General features: G+C 48.9%; 1 protein-coding gene across 2 annotated transcripts in view; it reads right to left on the bottom strand.

Moving 5' to 3' along the window:
- Positions 1-18028, bottom strand: part of RUNX1 (RUNX family transcription factor 1) — a 249926-nt gene that overhangs the window by 86870 nt on the left and 145028 nt on the right. For both annotated transcript variants that reach the window (XM_072740750.1, XM_072740751.1), the window contains exon 3: positions 2222-2475. In XM_072740750.1, coding sequence (XP_072596851.1) covers positions 2222-2475 — 254 coding nt within the window. The remainder of the gene's footprint in view (positions 1-2221; positions 2476-18028) is intronic.

The raw sequence follows: 18028 nt of genomic DNA, 5'->3' as shown, positions 1-18028 counted from the left end.
TCCCTCCCTGAAAATTCTATCAGCTACTTCAGTTGTGCAGCGAGTGAGCAGGCTTCCTTCAGGAAGAGGCCTCTCTTGATGGGGACGCAGTGGTGACAGATATTACCCAAGTGGCCTCATTTCCCCGCTGTCCTTCCCTTTCTCCCATATGTTCTCAAGACCCACTTGAACATTTTTTTTTTTTTTAAGAGAACTATGCCTCGGCCATTTAGGAGACTACAAACTATCACTCAGCCAAACAAATCAGATTTTTTTTTTTAAGTGAATTGTCAAAAAGTCATTTTGAAAAAAGAAATCTCTTTGGTTACTAAGATTTCTACTGAAAAAGAATTCCCTGATGGCTTGCTCATAAAAGCAAGTTATATGATTTTTTTTTTTTTTTGCAGTCTTTCAGAAGAAAAAAAAATAATACTTTTCTTGGGGTGGCTTGAGAAACGACATCATTTCACCTCCTCCTGAAGATTATGAATCGCTGAGTGCTTTGATATGGTTGGGCGTTGGTTCCCCGGCAGAGGAGGGGACATCCACAAGAGATCCTGATTTACCCCCAAAGGAAGCCACAGATCTCTTGGAACCCACTCCCTTGGCGTGTCAGGGGTACCAGGTTTAAATGACCCTGGGGCTGATCATCAGCCCGTCTGTCTCCCTCTGCTCTCTATCTGAAAGTGGCCCCGGGGCAGAGCCCTGTCAAGTCCTCTGTCACTGAGGGGACTCGGTCCTGTCCTCTAGCTAGAGGAGTCTGTTTATGCAAAGAGCTTAGAATGATTTAAAATTGAATCGGGCTCTCAATCCAAATCTCCAGGGGCTGCTCAACCTCCTCCTCAAAAACTTCTGCTTTCAGAAAACTGGGGCACTTCTACAGACAAAGCCAACTACACATTTTGTTTTGCTGTAGGGATCCTAATGTAACTTCGGAAGGTGCCTAAGGCTTAAAATATAAGAACTCCGAGGGTACTTTATAGAAAGGTGAACACTGTCCATCGTAACTAGATCAAGATCCACTAGAGGCCTGGAGCCATTAAAAAAAAAAATCTTATATTAAATTCATCTCCCCTTAAAGGGCACAGTTATCTTTAAAAAAAAAAAATGAGTGGTTGATCTTTACAACCTCCCCCTCCACCTGCTTTTCTTAGCCCTTTAAATGAACAGGAATGACTACAGATTGTACTAAAAAGTTGCCCCTTCTTAAACCCACTCAAGACAGAAGACTAGAATCCCCACCGCCAGAATTAAAATTCTACTGTTTGCAGGCCGGGGTGTGGGTGGGGGTGTGGGTGGGGGTAAGGGGGGGCAGTGGTTGTTTAAAAACGCAGGGTGTTGTTTGTACACCCGCGATGAAGGCCGAGGTTTCTAAAGGCATCTGGAAGCTGGGGCAAGATCAGGGGTGGAAGTGAACCTCCGGAGCCGCGTGCATCTGAGGTCCCCGCCACCCGCCTCCCCAGACACGCACGCTGCGAGCGGGGTCCCACCCCGACCCGCAGGAGACAGCCCGGCCACCTTTGGAGGCCCGGGGGGCTCAATCCAGCTGAGCCGGAGATAAGGCTCAGGAGGGTTCCGGGAAAAGAGACGGGGCTCGCTGCTCGCGGCTCCTGGCAGGAGCAGACTAGAGGCTGCAAAAAGTCTCCCGAAGAAAACTTTTGCAAAGTTAACTACGCCCTCGGTGGACTTCGGACATGCTAATTCCGACGGGGCTGTTACCGAGGAGGTGCGGGTGGGTAGGAAGCCGGGACAGGTTTTCCTTGTCAGTTTATCTTCACTGACCCCAAAGCCTTAAAAGTATCTTTATTTCCTGATGCCTCCATGGGAGGGAGGCGGAATGGCTTGGGTGTCAAGCCAGGGGTGGGGAGGGGAGACGCATGGCTGCAGGCAGGCTGGCCGGGGTCGGGTGGGGGGTGGTGGGGAGCTGGGGTATAACTTTGCCTACTTCGTGCAAACTAAGGACCTCGGTCCGGGAGCTCCGGGAGGTCGCGACCGGCCCTGTGCACGTCTTTGGGGGGCAATCAGATGTTTTTCATCCCCCTCCCCGTGCACACACGCACACCCCGGGATCGCCGCGGCAACCGAGCATCCCCCGAGTCCCGAGGGCAGGAGGATGGACCAGGGGCCGCGGGGGGCAGCGCCGGCCCCTTTCGAGGACCGGGCCCCGCCCGCCTGGCCGCGGGCCTCCCGCATCGCCCCCCGGCCTCCGCGGTCCTCCCGCCACCCGCTCCGGGCCCAGTACCTTGAACGCGATGGGCAGGGTCTTGTTGCAGCGCCAGTGCGTGGGCAGCACGGAGCAGAGGAAGTTGGGGCTGTCGGTGCGCACCAGCTCGCCGGGGTGGTCGGCCAGCACCTCCACCATGCTGCGGTCGCCGGTCCTCAGCTTGCCGGCCAGGGCGGCGCCGGCGTCCGGGGCGCCCAGGGGCAGCGCCTCGCTCATCTTGCCCGGGCTCAGCGCGGTGGAAGGCGGCGTGAAGCGGCGGCTCGTGCTGGCATCTACGGGGATACGCATCACAACAAGCCGGTTGAGTTAGGACCCTGCAAACAGCTCCTACCAGCCGGCGACAAGGGCGCGGATCCTCGGCGAGCAGCTCCGGGGAGACCAACATATAAGTTCAGGGGCCCTTTATTGCTGCAGGGGGGGCGGGGGCGGGCGGGGGGCTGGGGGGAGGCGGGCGGGAGGCGAAGTCACTAACAGTCCCGGAGGGGGAAAGTTCTATTTTGCAGGGCAGCCTCCGTCCGACCCAGGCAGGGCTCCTAGCAACCGATCGCCTAATGCTTTAAAAAAAAAAAAAAAAAAAAAAAAAATCGGGCGACTGGAATCCAAAGTCAAATGCCAAGGGAGGCTATCTTCTGAGTCTTGCTTTGAGAGTTTAACTTTCAGGCTTTGGCTGTTTAAAAAAAAAGGAAAAAAGAAAAAAAAAAGTTCCCGGAGGCAAAATTCCCATACAGTTTCTAAAATATTTATACGCAGAGCAAACGGACCAGCCAATTCATAATTTGGAAGTTCCAGTAGTTAACCGCCTGTCAGGGTTTTTTTTGTTTGTTTGTTTGTTTTGTTTTGTTTTGTTTTTGTTTTCAGGTGAGTTTTGTCTAAAGTCCCAAGACAACACAAAATATACGAGTGTCTTCCATAGACAGAGCCACTTTGATCATGCAAAACCGGCTTCGGTCCTCAAAAGCAAGAGCTGCGACTTCCAAAGGTCATGCTACTAATGTATGTGCACGTATATATAAATATATACATATGCTCTACTTCATAAAATATTTACAATTCAATCTGCAGAGAATTTAAACACAACAGAAATCCATTAATGTTCGCTGCTGATTTTTTTTTTTTTTTTTTAAGTAGCCTTGAAAATAAGCTTCAGTAGTCGAAGAAGGGCTGGGCTAGAAATACTTGTCATGTTCTCTTAATAAATTCTGGCAAAAACGCTCAGTCCGGAAAATTCAGCTTTTCAAAGAAAAGCTAATCTTTAAAAAAAAAATAATTAATAATAATAATGATAATAATAATAAAAAGTCCAAGTCGATGACACTCAGAGTACAGCTCTCCACGTCTGAGAACTCGGGTTTGGGGATGTTGGTTAAGTTTGTGGCTGATCCTGTGGTTGGTGGGAGCTGAGCCGCAGCCGGGTCACACGCACGCGGACACGCACGCTGCCGAAGCCAGCCGCTGTCTACACCCGCTCGGTGAGTCAGCCCGACTTGGGCAGTAGCGAGATGATCTTCCTCCAACGTCGCCCCAGCGCCCGCGGCTTGGACGCCCGGGACGCGCCTTTACCTGCGATCACCGCGTAACCGCAGCAGGTGGAGCGGGCCTGGAGAGTGGGCTCCGCAGCGCAGGTCGAAGCAGACGCGCCGGCTCGACTCACACGCGCAGTCACACTCCCACGCACCCTGGCCACGCACACGCAACTTCACGGGCTCGCCTCGGAGCGCGGCACACGTCCTCCCGCAGTGGTCCAAGGAAACGACCGGGGCGGGGTGGGGCGGGGAGGGGAGGGGGGGGGAGAAAAGTTCACCGGCAGGAAAGAAGTTGGAACATCCAGCCAAGAGACCAGCTCATTCAAAAGTCAGAGAGAAAGGCCAAAAAGGAAAATAAAAAATAAAGGCAGGAAATCGTAGCTCCAGCGGCGGTCCAGGAGAAGCAGCAGCAAGGGTGGACTTGCTTCTGGCGTGCCCGGGACCCGGGGCGCGGTGCCTGTGGGCGCGAGGCCGGGCGGCGTGCGCCCGGGCTGGGGCTGGGGCTGGGGCTGGGGCTGGGGCTGGGTCCGGCCGCGGGGCGCCCGCTGGTCTATGAATGAGAGTGCCTGGAAGGGAACGTGCTTTTACTGTAAGCCCGGCCCGAGGAATTCCATTCCCTCAGCTCGTTTGCATAGGGGCGGCCGCCGGCCAATCACAGGCCTTTCCGGTATCAGCCAGGGCGCGGCTCGCGGCCGCGGGCGCCTGGAATTGGCCCGCGCGCCCCCGCCGCCGCCGCCGCCGCCGCCGCCGCCGCGCGCTACTGTACGCCGCCCGCGCGGAGCGCCCCAGGCGGCCCGGCCCCGCGCCCGCACCCACGCACGCACGCCCGCCCGACGCCCCGCCCCCGGGCGCACCGCGGCCCTGCGAGGACGTGGAGAGGGACGGCTCGGGCCGCGCGCGGCGCCCGGAGCCCAGCCGGCGGGGAGGCGCCCCTAGCGCCCTGGAGATGCAGCGGCCGCCGCGAGGCCCCGGGGCCCGGCTCCGGAGCTCACCCCCACCCCCACCCGGGGCGGCCCCGGGTCCTGCGCGGCCACCCACGGCCGAGCTTCTGCTTCCCCAGCGTGGGTGGGATTCGGCCGCGAGGGGGCCGGCGAGCCGCTCCGCGCGCCACCGTAGCCATGGGGGGGGGGGTGCAAGGGGTGGGGGTGGGGGTGGGGGGCAGCTGCGGAGAAGCGGCGCTGATTCATTTAACGAGGCCGAAGGTTCTCGATCTCCCCAACATGGTTTTGCGTTTTGCGTTGGTTTCCTTTCGTCGGTGTTCGCCGCCGCGTCCGGGCTGCGGCTTCCCCCGCCGGGGTGTGCTTCGCGGAGAGCCGCCGAGGGTCCTGATCCGAAAGGCGACCCCCGAACGGCAGCGGCGGGGAAGCAAGTTGGAAGCGTCCGCCGGGCCCGGGTCGCCCGAGCCCCGCACCCACCTCCGGCTCCCCGGAAACGGCGCTGGCTCGTCTCCCCGCCCCCGCGCGCCGGAGCGGCCCGGGGTGCTGCGCCCAGCCTGGCTTTGCGCGCGGGCGGGAACTTCCCCGGCGGCCGTCCCCGCGGCGCCGCGGGCATTTTCGCGGAGCTTAGAGGGCCCCGCCCCGGCGCGCAGGGCCCGTTCCCCGCCCCGCCCCCGCGCCCCGCGGCTCCCCGGGGAACCCACCCCGTGCCCCACCCCCAGTGGCGGGGCCGCCCGTCTCCCGGGGGAGGGCGCTCATCCCCACCCCCAACAGGGACCCTCCGCTGCAGCTCCCGGAGCAGGGGCCCGTCACCCGCCCCCCGCGGGGTCCCTCCGCCTGCGGACGCGCGACTAGGGTGCTGGGGGCCGCCGAAGCGCCGGATTCCCCCTCGGCTCTGCCTCTGGGGCCTAACGGAGGCGTCGGCCAGGGCGGGCCAGCCGGGGGGGGCCCTTCCCGGGCGCGCGGGCTGCTTCCCCGGCCCCAGGACCCGAGAGGCCGCGCGGGCCGCTCCGAGCCGCCGGGAGGCTGGCGCCGGCCCCGCGGGAGGCGCTGCGGGCCGCGGGCTCCGGCGGACGCCAGGGGGCAGCAGCCGTCCTCGCTGCCGCCCCGGGCGCCCGGGAACGCCCCCGGTGGCGCGGGACTCCGCGGCCGGCCCTCCTCCCGGCCTTTGGGTCGCTCCTGTGACAACTCCAGTTTGGGTAGGAAAGGCTGGAAACGGGCGCGTCCTGCCCCTGCCACCCCGGCGGCGGAGCTGGTGGCGCGGGGACCCTCCGGGGGGGCCTCCGGCATCCCGACCCGCCCGCACCAGGGTCTCTCCCCGAAACCCCTCTGCACGCACCCCGCGACCGGCCGGCTCGCCACCCTCGGGGCGCCCGGCGTCCCGGGTCCCCCCACCCCCCCGTGCGAGCTTGTCCCCAGGTGGGCCGCCCCCTCGCTGGTCTCCGGGGCACCCGAGGCACTCCCGAGAACAACCAGCAACCAGCTGCGTTTTGTTTTAATGGGTCTGGGGTCTCAGAAGACTCCTTCGTATTTTTCCTTAAAAGCGATTTTCAGGAAGCCGCATTTCAGCAGTCAAGACCTTCCCCCCACCCACCCCAAAAAAGAAGGGCTCCCTCCACCTTGGCCCAGCGATTCCAAAGAGCGCGCAGCTGCCAGACCTCCCCGTGCGCCGCCCCCTGCCCGGGCCCCGAACCCCCTGGGCCGCGGCTCCGAGCCGGCCGAGCGCTCCCGGGGCCCTCCCGCAAGTGCATCCCCAGGGCCCCCCGCGGACGCAGGGCAGGGCTCGGGGCTGCGGCGGCGGCGGCGAAAATGGGCTCTGACTCCGGGATAGAGCGGACCCGGGTGATTCGCCCGGCGGAAAGGTCCGAGAAGAAGGCTCCTCCGGGGGCTGGGGCGGTTTGAAACCCTAAACCCTGCGAGGGGCTGCGGGCCGGACTCTGCGGCCGTCTCCCGGGCGGGGTCAAGTTCCCTAACTTAGGGGAGAGGTGCAGGGTTAGATGCACCGAGTGTAGCAAGCCCTTCAGCGGCAGCCCCCTGGGCGCTGCTCAGCTAAGAGTTTCAACCAATAAATCTCGAGTTTGAACGTTGACAAGGATGATAAGAGCAAGAAAAGCTTTTGCTGATTTATTCTAAATCCGGCCGCCGCGCATTTGAGGTTCCCGGGACCTGCGCTGGCTGTAACTGCTTGCTTAGTGCGGTGCACCCTGGAAAACCAGAAACGAAGTAACAAAACCACTGCAGCCCTCCTTGCAGAGGAGCTAAAATGCATTGCAAATCGGGCTGCAGGAGGCTCAGCTGAGATGTACCTGGAAGCCCTTAGTCCGGAGGACTTTTTACAGAGCTCACAGAGCTCCCGAACATCGCATACGAAACGAAGAACTCTTTTCCACCAAAGGCGCTCCTTGTAGCGGCAATATAGAATTTCCCTTCCTCTGCCTCTCTAAGAAAGGAAAGGAAACATGACCACATTCACTCCTGGAATAATACTAAAACTCACTCTTGTCATAATACAAAAAAAAAAAAAAAAAAAAAAAAATACAACGAAGCGAGGTGTTGGGCGGATGCTATATGACGGATCTTTCCAAATTTGCTGCGTGGGGGGAAACTCCAATAATGCTCATAACAGGAATGAAATGGAAGTTTTCACAGGGCATTTTTTAAAGTAGTATTTGGTTAGCAAAATTTGGAAGCAAGATAATATCATGGGGGAAAATAACAGTTCGTTGATGCTTTTCTTCAACTTCAGGTAAATCCGCAAGTGGTCTCAGGAAATATCTAAAGATTTTTACTTTTTTTTTTTGCTGTTTTAAAGCCCTCCCCAAAAATAAAATGTACCTAAAGATAGGATTAAAATCTCAACCATTCTCTTAAAATTCTCCTCTAAGTAACATCTTTCTAAAATTACATTTCTAAAAATGTAATATTTCTAGAAAAAAATTATTTCTATTTCGGTGGACCATTTCAATGAAATAAAAACCAGAGGATGTGTTTTGCTGGTGGTTCTGGACCAAATTGGTGCAGTTGATGTAATGTCACAAGGATGGAGAACATTTTTGTGAAGAGTAACATGTGAGTGTCTGTGCAAATAACCTGCTATACACCCCATCCAGTTTTCGACACTGGAATTTAATTAAACATTTCCCTCTCCCCTCCTTGAGATGATTTTAATTTTGAAATCTAATTACTTTGGGGACAGGATTCTTTCGTTCCGTCGCTACATCCTTCCTCCATGTGAGTGTTTCCATAGGATGTGGTCGTCGATGTGTGAGTTGTTCACTCTGACATCATAATTGTGCAGCTCCCAAGTGTACAATTCAAATTTAGGATGCTTACTAAACATTTTACCGTCATAAAAATTTTGCATTGCCACTGTTGTAACAAAGGTAATAAACTAGGTTATAACAGATAGAAGCCAAGCTCCATTTTTCCAGAGAGTTGTATAGAGTCATTTAATAACAGCAGAATACATCTGTGGTAAACTACTCTGTAGAACCGAAGGTATCATTTAAAGTTTCATTGGAATGTTTTATATGGTTTGATATTTGCAATATGAAGAACAGCTTTTAAGTATTTTTGAATCAGCAAAAAAAAAAAAGCCTTAATTATTTGGCTATTTTATGTCATAAGTTACTTATAGATTTACATAGATTAAAAAATCATGTATATGCACATATGAATGTACATATTTTATAAAAAATATGATTTGGAATCCAACATACTGTGAACATCTCTGGATGGATTCATTCCATGTATGCATTCTGAAAGAACAGAAAGTAGGAAAATAAAAATTGTATAAATATACTGATGGCAAGCACCAAATTTACTGAGAGTTGATGAATTCCATTCTAATTGTAATCCATGCAAGTATAAAAATTAAATTTCCCCCCCTTGTTTAATTTGATTTAATTTTTTGTTGGCTGATTGCCCCTCAGACTTTTTAGCACTGGGGATTTTTATAGCATGTTGTCCTGCTTTGGCACAAAAATAGCTTAAAACAGTAAACCAGCAAATAACAAATGAACTGTTACATTTGCACATGGTTTTATGGGACTTTGACCAATGTTTTCCATTGCTAGCTAGTACTGAATATCTTTCATAGGATCACCTTTTTAAAGCTCTGTATGTGATGCCAGTGTGATTTATTTATGAACATTAGAAATTCATTTGGAGAATGCGAAAGTGAATCAGAATTCAAGGTGAAATTAAAACCAAACCCTAAGTTACTGCCAAAACACTTGAAAATTGGTATTACAGCAGAGGTGAAATGCAAGATGTAAAAACAGAAGTTTTTTTTAAAGCAATGAAGATAAGCAATTTTGAAGACATCTTTTGAAAGAAGCAGACTGATAGGTAAACATTACCATGATTTACTTCCAAGAGGACAGTTTAGAGATATTTCCTCCTTGCACGCTTTACTCTCCTTCCCTCTGCTAGGGGTGCAGATTATTTTTACTGAAACTTCTCATTCTTGAAATAACAGATGATATCAATTTTTATTGAAAATGACCATCGTATGATAATATATCCACATATCCATATATGAATCACTTCCTATATACTCCTGCAGGTACAGTTAGCAGTTAACCCATTAAGCAAAGTCATCTGAAGCTACTTTTCTTTCCTTTGAATATGTACATGTAATGTTCTGAGTTTGAAACTACTGCATCAGCCTTGTATATTGATAACGTTCGACACTGAATGATTAACATGAAAAATAAACCATTTTTCAAAGCCTTAGGATCTGAGCATTTCAAATACTGTGGACCTAAAGCTTTCAAATTTACTCCACAATACTAATATATCTTACAAATTTTTAAACCAAAAAAAGGAGGTAATTATTTCAGATTTCCAGACGCTGTTTAAACAGGCAGGAGAACAAGATTTACAGCTCCTTAGTCTTATGTTTTTTTGCCAAAGCAAAAAGAGCAACTAAAATAATAAGGGGTTCTGAAGGACTGCCCTATAATGAAAGAGTAAAGCAATTAAATAGGTACAGTGTCCAAGGAGCATCCTTAAACACACTCACACACACACACACACACACACACACACAGAAAAAACAAACAGAAAACCCCCGCCAAGATTGTGGTGTGCATGGACATACAAAAAAAAAAAAAAAAAAAAAATGACTCCATGAAGATTTTTAAAAAATAGAGCAGGGAAAAAGATCATTTGCACTACTTATGAACGATAAGGTAAGAAATATCAAATGTACCCTGAAGTTAGGAAGTTCACTTTTAATAGGCATGGGAGGAATCCACAACAGTAATATTGACAGCCAAATTCATGCTAAAGAGACCCAGCAGAACCGACCTCCCTGGAAATTCTCTCCTGAGACCCTGAGAAGCCTTTCCATGTCAGAGGCTGAGAAACAGAAGGAGCAAAGTAGAAAAGCAAATGGTTTGTTTATACACCTAACATTTCAGTGGTTCTCAGAGAAAACCCAAGTTTTTTTTTTTTTTTTAACCTAATAGTAAGGGCAAAAGTGAGTGAATTTTGAAAGGTGTGCCTGTTGGAAGTGTCCTTGGTTTGTCCTGTGTCAGTAGCCTTTTTTTTCTTTCAAGATTTTATCTATTCGCTCGTGAGAGAGACACACAGAGAGAGAGAGAGGCAGAGACATAGGCAGCGGGAGAAGCAGGCTCCCTGCGGGGAGCCCTATTTGGGACTCAATCCGGGTATTCTCCGGGATCACCACCTGAGCCAAAGGCAGCTGCCCAACCACTGAGCCACCCAGGTGCCCCCTGTGTCAGTAGTTTTAAGGACATAGCCTACACATTAAGCTGGGGGAAGGGGTAGTCTCCAGGTGAGGTAGCACCTGTGGAGGTTTGCAGTTGTTTGCCCAAAGAGTTGTTCTTTTTTTTTTCTTTAATTTCAGTCTTTTTAAAATTTAAATTCAATTTGCCAACATATAGTATAACATCCAGTGCTCATCCCATCAAGTGCCCAAAGAGTTGTTAAAGGTGCTTGAACCTTAAGTGTAAGAGACGACATGTCTAGAGTGTTCATGACAGCAAGAGCTCAATTTGGCTAACTCATCCACCAGCTATCTCCCTCCATCCCGATCTTTCTCGCTCCTTTCCTCTCATTGAATGCTGCTAAGTACCAGGTAATGGGCAAAATGCTTTTCTCTACCATGCGGCAACAGTACCGTGGATCCTTGCCACAATGCCATTACCACCCCCATTCTACAGATGGGGAACCTCACCCTCAGAGGGTTTAGGAAACTTGACAAAATCATTCCACTCTGTGCAAGTGCGCACACGCACACACACACACACACACACACATGCACACACATGTCCACATATGGGTCTGAATGAATGATGAGCTATGTTTCTTTTTGGCTACAGCTGTGTATTTTTATAGGTATCCTCGGTAGAGCTCCGAAAAATTAAGCTCTGATCTCATCTGTCAATTTGATGCTTCCCTGTCTCATCATCTCCATTACACACTCTCCTTGAAATTCTGCACATTGCAAATCTCAAGTATTTAGGAGTCACAGTATGAAGTTATTTCTGGCCATCCACAGAGTTTGAGGAGTAGGTCAAGTCTGTTTAGCTTTTAAATTCTTACTAAATATTAAATGGCTTCCTAGTCCTTTTCTGCCTCCACATGTTCAAAATGACATCTTTGGGGGGTGCCTAGATGGCTCAGTTGGTTAACCGTCTGCCTTCGGCTCAGATACCAGGGTCCTGAGATGGAGCCCCCAGTCGGGCTCCCTGCTCAGGGGGGAGTCTGCTTCTCCCTCTTCTTTTGTCCCATCTGCTACTTGGGCTCTCAATCTCTCTCAAATAAATAAATACAATCTTAAAAATAAACCAAAGTGACATCTTTGGGACTTTTCCAGATATGAAGTATTTGATCTTCTTCCTTTAGCATTTCTCTAAAGCTTTCTGTGTGCCAGGCAGAGTGCTAGGCTAGTTGGTGACAAAGGACAAATACAGAAGAGCAATGGAGTGTCATGGCTGCTACTGAGTGACCACAGAGTGTCATGGTTCCAGGAAGATGCTGGGAGGAGACATCATCCCACCTGGAAAAAGAAAAGAGTATACCACCTGGTGGGTTTGGGAAGACCTTCCTTTGTAGTAGAGGTGATACTTGATGTGACTCTTAGAGGCTAGGTAGGTTTTTTACCAGGTGGTTGGCAGGCCTGGAGGAAGGGTTTAGGGAGGTGGAACGGGACAGGGGAGAAGGCACTCCTGGCAGAAGGATCAGTGTGAAGAAACGTGAATTTGTGAAATGGATCACAGAAACATGTCAGTTCTAGTATAATTGGAGTGTAAGTTTGGGATTGGGGTGCTCACAAATAATGCAGTGCTGGCAGACATGAACATAGGTCGTAGGCAGCTTATAGACCTGAAGCAATTTGCACTTCAACATGAGGGCAATGGGTTCTATCAAAGCCTTGAGATCTGGGGAACTACCTGATTAATACATGTTTGAGGGAAGTAAATTTGTCAGAGGTGGATAGATGAGTAGGAGGGGGTAGAAATGAGTGGGGAGCTACTGCAATTGTCACATGTGGAACTATGAACATCTGCATTAAAGTGGGAACAATGGAGATGGAAGAGGCAGCTATGGGGGAGGAGAGAAGAGTCTCCCCTGCTTCTGGCCCAGGCACCATTACCAGCAGTAGAGAAGACCGGAAGAGGAGGGGTTTGGAGGTAGACATGAGGATCTGGCTTTCGATGAACAGAACAGAGCTGTGGGTGCTGGTGGGGAAATAGCCAGGAATTGAGGGCAGACGTCCTCATAGATCTGCACTGGTTTCACATTGTACAGAAACAGTGTCCAGGAAGAAGGGAGCATTGACAGAGTCGGAGATCATTGGCATCTAAGGGGTTGGTTAGAAAAAGATGGAACCACCAAAGAGATTGAGCTACAAAGAGAAAGAGGAGAGAGTAGAGTCTTCAAAACAAAAGAAGATGGGAGTTTCAAGAGGAAAGGGTGTCTCAAAGGCCAAGGCCAAGGAAGGGCCATGGGAGTGAGGACTGAAACAGTTACTTTGGATTTGTCTGGGGGAGCCATGGTATCCTTTGCTAGAAGACGTTTCAGTGGAGCAGATGATGGGAGGGGCAGCAAATGGTTGTAGTGTGTGTGTTTGGGGGGTAGGTGCTTAGTGGAGGAGGGGGGGAAAAGATGGGGTGGCAAGGAGACGGAAAACCCAAAGTTGAGCTGTGTGTGTGCATGTGTGTGTGCTGAAGATGGATGAAGACCTGTGAGAAAATTAACACTTGCCGTGTGCATTTTTCTGAAGGTCACACTCATCAGCTCCCACCCCAACCTAGTTCTTCTTGCTTTGCCCATTGCACATTCATCTCCTGGTTTCCAGGGTTGGATCCATGGATTTACTTTGATCTCATCAAACCTGCTGCCAGGTCCTCTTTTTGGTTTCTTTGTGTTAATCCCCCCACCCCCAACACACACACACACTTTCCAGCCCTATTGCCATCATTCTGTTTCGAGTTCTTACGGACTTTTGCCAGATCTCCTGGAAAGGTCTCCTATAAAGGAGTTTCTATTAATTTCTTATAGTACTTCCAGATTACTCTCCCATACCACTGGTCTGCTGATTCTGTAGCAGAATGCATCCCCTATGCACCCCAACTTCAGAGCAAGCTCTTCTTACGGTCCTGCAGGATTAAGGGCTACCTTCCATCCCCGTGTTGGAGGGGGCTCAGATCCTTGTTTTTGGAGTAAAATTTTCTCTCAAGGACCAAATATATGCTTCCTTGTGTTCTCCATGTCCTCTGAGTGACCCTTGAACTATATCTTACGTTGTGTTAGAACTATCTGAATATATTGAGGAGTGGAGTGGGTAGGAGGGAAGCAATGGAACCAACTCTTCTCTGGCTTCAGGTTTCTATATGTGACATTCCTGGCTTCTATGTGGAGTGACATTCTTTGGTGTAAAACTCTTGGCCTCTTGCCAAAAGGGCTCATTCATCCTCCACCATAAAAGACTAAATTGCTTGGTGAGTTGCTTTGGGGATAGAAACCAGGCATAGTGGTCAGAATCCAAAATGGACCCCCAAGACTTCTCACCCTCACCTGTAGGGCCTTGAATAGGTTGGGTTGTCGTACCTGGCCATGTTACACGGCAAAAGGAATTTTTCTAACATCATTAATGTTACTAATCAGGTGGTTTCGAGTCAACCAAAAGGACAATTATCCTGTTGACCTGATCTAATCGCAGGAGACCTTTAAAAGCAGAATTTTCCTAGGCTAGGGCAGAAATGAGGTAGAGAAGATCTGATGTGCGTGCCCTGTTGGCTGGATGAGGGAGGGAGCCATGTGCAAGAATGGAGAGCAGTCACTATAGGTCACCCCTGGCGGACAACCAGCATGGAAATAGGACCCCATCCTGCAGTCCTAAGGAACTGCTTTTTGCCAAAAACCTACTGAAGCCCAGAAGTGCATTTTCCCCCCAGAGCCTCCAGATAAGAGCTCAGTTTGGCCAACACCTTGGTTTTTGGCCTTGTGAGTGTCTGAGCTGGGAACTCGTTTGAGTCCAGCTGGACTTCTGACCTACAGAACTATGAGCTAATATGCGGGTGTGGTGTAAGTTGCTAAATTTGTGGCACTTTGGTAGTGTGGCAGCAATAGAAAATTAGTACTCTGAGCATACCTTTCCCCTCCCCTTTTTGTTTTGGGGAAGCACTGCCTGTGTGTTAATGAGTAAGTCTCTATTTCTGGGGTTCAGTGGCAAAGAGCCTCATTCTGAGTTCTTCCCAAATCCTTGATGATAAAGCTGATATTTTAATTCCTGTCTGCTTGACTACTTTGTCTGCCTCACAGTTGGTTCTGGATCACTGGGGAGCAGGGATATCTTTTATTGGGCTCCCTTAATGTCAACTGTCTTCTGATTCACCCTCACCTTCATGCAAACACATAACTACTAGATTTTGAAGACCTTGCTGGTGAGGCTGCTTACTCCTTTGTGAATCTCTAGACGGCACTGCACAAACCTAACGTGTTTTTGGAAGCCCCTGGGGATCTGGTTAAGTGCAGATTCTGATGCAACAGGTTTGGGTGGCACCTAAGATCCCATATTTCCAACAAGCGTTGGAACTGCAACCACACTCAGAGATGGCAAGAGCGCCTGCTCAGTGTCTGGCAACAATTGAGCCTGCAGTTTCTAAAAGATTTTGTTAACATTGCCAAAAGCAAAGTTAAAATTTTCTAGGAGCCACATTAAAAAAGTAAAGATAAATGAGTGAAATTAATTTTAATAACGTTTTCTTTCACTCAGTGTATCTCGAGCATTTTCATTTCAACATATAATCAATATGAAAATCATTGATGTATTTTACATTCTTTCTTTCCTTTGTTTTGCCCTAAGTCTTCAAAGTCCTGTGTGCATTCTACATTTATAGCACATCTCCATTCAGTCTGGCCATGTTTCAAGCCCTCCAGAGTCACCTGTGGCAAGTGGCTCCTATTTTGGACAGGGCAGTTCTAGAGTGACCACTCAAGACGCAGTTCCCTTCCCAAAGCAATTTTGCTACTATCCTGCCAGTGCTCAAGTGAGCCCTGTTTTGAACCAGCGAAGGTGAAGGCCATGAGGTAATGCATCTCTCTTGACTCATATTTTCCCTCTGGGCTGTCCTGAAGCAAAGTTCAGCATGTGTATCACGATATACACTTGATTGATTAAGAGGCAGAAGGACACACACACACACACAGTGACAGCAACTAAACTGCAAAAGCCTACTGACCACTGTCAACACCACTACTGCAGCTTCACAGCCACAGAAGAGCCACAAGTTAGCCCCATGAATTGTTCACTCCTAAGTAACGTCCACCAGCCATGGAGGGCTCAGCCTATACAACAGAGCTTGGGTTTCTATGAGCTCTGAAAGGATAGGACTGAAGCACCTCTTATCTCTTTCTTCTACAACTAGATTAGTTTCCTATGAATTCCATCTAAGCCACACGGATTAGAACAATAAGTTCTATTTTTAATAGACTGTGATTCTAAAATAGGATGGCAAAGTGGCTAAATGATACTCATTCTCTAATAACATTTCCCATAAACAGGTTTATTTTGAAATACAGCATTTTTTTTCCCCAAAAAAATCACTCAATGCGTCGATTTGCTGACAATCATCCAGTTAAAATACATGAGTAGTTCAAACTGGTGAGACAGTTTGGCCTCCTGGTCTAAGTTATGGAGTGGATCCACCTCTCTTTCTTCCAGTGCTCAGAAAAAAATAACAAAGGAGAATACATGAGGCCAGATCTGTGACAGAAGCCACTGGCTCTATCTCACTGCGTTGATCCTCAGAGGTTGCTGGGAACCTCTGAACGTTCAAACATCTCTTTAGGGCAAATGTACCTGCTTTCTACCCCTTGGCCTTGTGGGTTGAGTACTGAATCAAGAGGCTGATGTGTGGAGATTTACAAGGGTTGTAGATCTTCTCCACATTTTCTTTGGCTCCATTAGCCATGAACAGAAGGTGGTTTTCAATGAAAGGCTGAGAAACCGCTCTGTGCATGAAACTGGTCTCTTCTTTGAGTGATATTCCTATTCCAGTGCTAGAGGTAAGCATCCAAGTATCAAGAAGTGTCTCTAAATCTGCTGAACAGGGAGGTGAGTTTATGTGCTTTCCCATGATTCTGAGGCTCCTAGCTGGAGAATATTACAGCAGCAAACTTTTCCGGTGGGTGATAGAAGTAGAGTCTGTAAAGCAGCTGTAACTTCTAAGTCTGTTTTCCTTTAGGCTAAAATTCTGTTAATATATTTAAAACCATTCCCACTGCAATGAATGAGAAACAACACACCATATTACTAAGTTGAATAAAAAAAAATCAATGAACAAATGTCAGAATGAATTCACAGGAGTCTCGTGCCTCATTCCCCAAGTCATTCGGCACATCATTCTGCAGTGAACTCTCCTCCCCCCAGGGAAGCAGTTTATTGTATTCTTTGTATGTATGATTTACGTGTTCTTTCTCACTGGGGGAATTATGAAATAGGAAGATATGATTTTTCTCTGCTAGGCAATATTTGTGTTTAAAAATAACTAGGTGAGTCCTCTTACTCAGTCCTTGAACTGCTAGACATAGGAAGGAGGGCTGGGGATGAAGTGTAGGCCAGTTTGATAAAATATGCCCAATGACTCCTTGTGAGCTGATAGAGCAGTGAGTGGGCCCCTGTGATGTTGGCCCCTGCCCAACAGCAGGAGTGAACTTTTGAAGTTAAATTTTGAATTTGTTGGCGACATGATTGGATGAAAGACAGCATGGTTCATGCAACCAACATAATCCTTGGTATATCTGATATAGGGGCACCCAACTTATCTCTCAGTGGTAGAGGCATATCTAGAAGGAAGCCTCAGTGTGCTACTAGCCAGATGGCTCAGGGCCACGTAGATACATGCCTCGACCTAGCCTCAGTTTGCTTGCCTACAAAAATGAGAGACTTTTCAGCACCATGAACATTTACACATAAATGCCACTTGGAACTGTGAGCAATTGACCTGGTCTGGTGTTGACCTAGGTCAGCATACGGCTGGTGTGAACTTGGATTTCGAGTGGGGAGAGAAAGAAGGAAAAAGAGAAACACAGAGTCACAATTGTCCTATCACTGGTCCCTCACAGACTGTAGAGAAATTTCCCACAGTTGTAGCAGAAATGATTAGAGAGGGACCATAGAAGTTTGAGATAAATCTTGGGTGCTGAACCAACCATCTGCCCTGGACCTGGGATTCTGTTCAAGAATCAAGAGGGAATAAGCAATGGAGGTATCTGTGAGGAATTGCTGAGAAATCTATAATGATCAATTAAATAATAAATTGCCAAATGTTGGTCTTAGAGTGTTCTCTAGGCACTCCAGTAAGAAGGCAGATCCTCTCATGTTAATCCCGCTATCTGTAGATGTGGAAAACGGAATTTCATATGCAACAGTGGGCTAACTGCTCTGCTTTGTTGTGGGGCCATGGAATTATCACACTCCACAAAAGCCCTAAAATTTCACCTTGTAGTATGAAATAAAAAACCAGTTTTTAAAAAAGCAACAATAGAAGTGATCATTCCATTCTCTAATTACATAATTATATTTTCTGCCTTTTAAAAATCCTAGGATCTGCATTGTAATGGTTACATATTCTCAGATTACATTAATATAACAATACCATGTTCTGGTAATAATCATATTTTTATGAATAGTCTGGGAAGTGTTTTCGAATAACCCTTTTCAATGCTATTCAGAGTTGAACTTTGTACTTCTGTACATGTACCATACACATGATGAAAGGGGATATTAAAAACTTTTGTGGAGACTTCTTATGATACATCGTTGCTTATTTCTCGATCAAAAAGTGGTTAAGTAAGATTTAAGCTTTTTGATATGCTTGTTTTGTGCT

Source organism: Vulpes vulpes, chromosome 15 (genome assembly GCF_048418805.1).
Source record: "Vulpes vulpes isolate BD-2025 chromosome 15, VulVul3, whole genome shotgun sequence".
Taxonomy (NCBI): domain Eukaryota; kingdom Metazoa; phylum Chordata; class Mammalia; order Carnivora; family Canidae; genus Vulpes; species Vulpes vulpes.
This window is presented reverse-complemented; position numbering and strand designations above follow the sequence as displayed.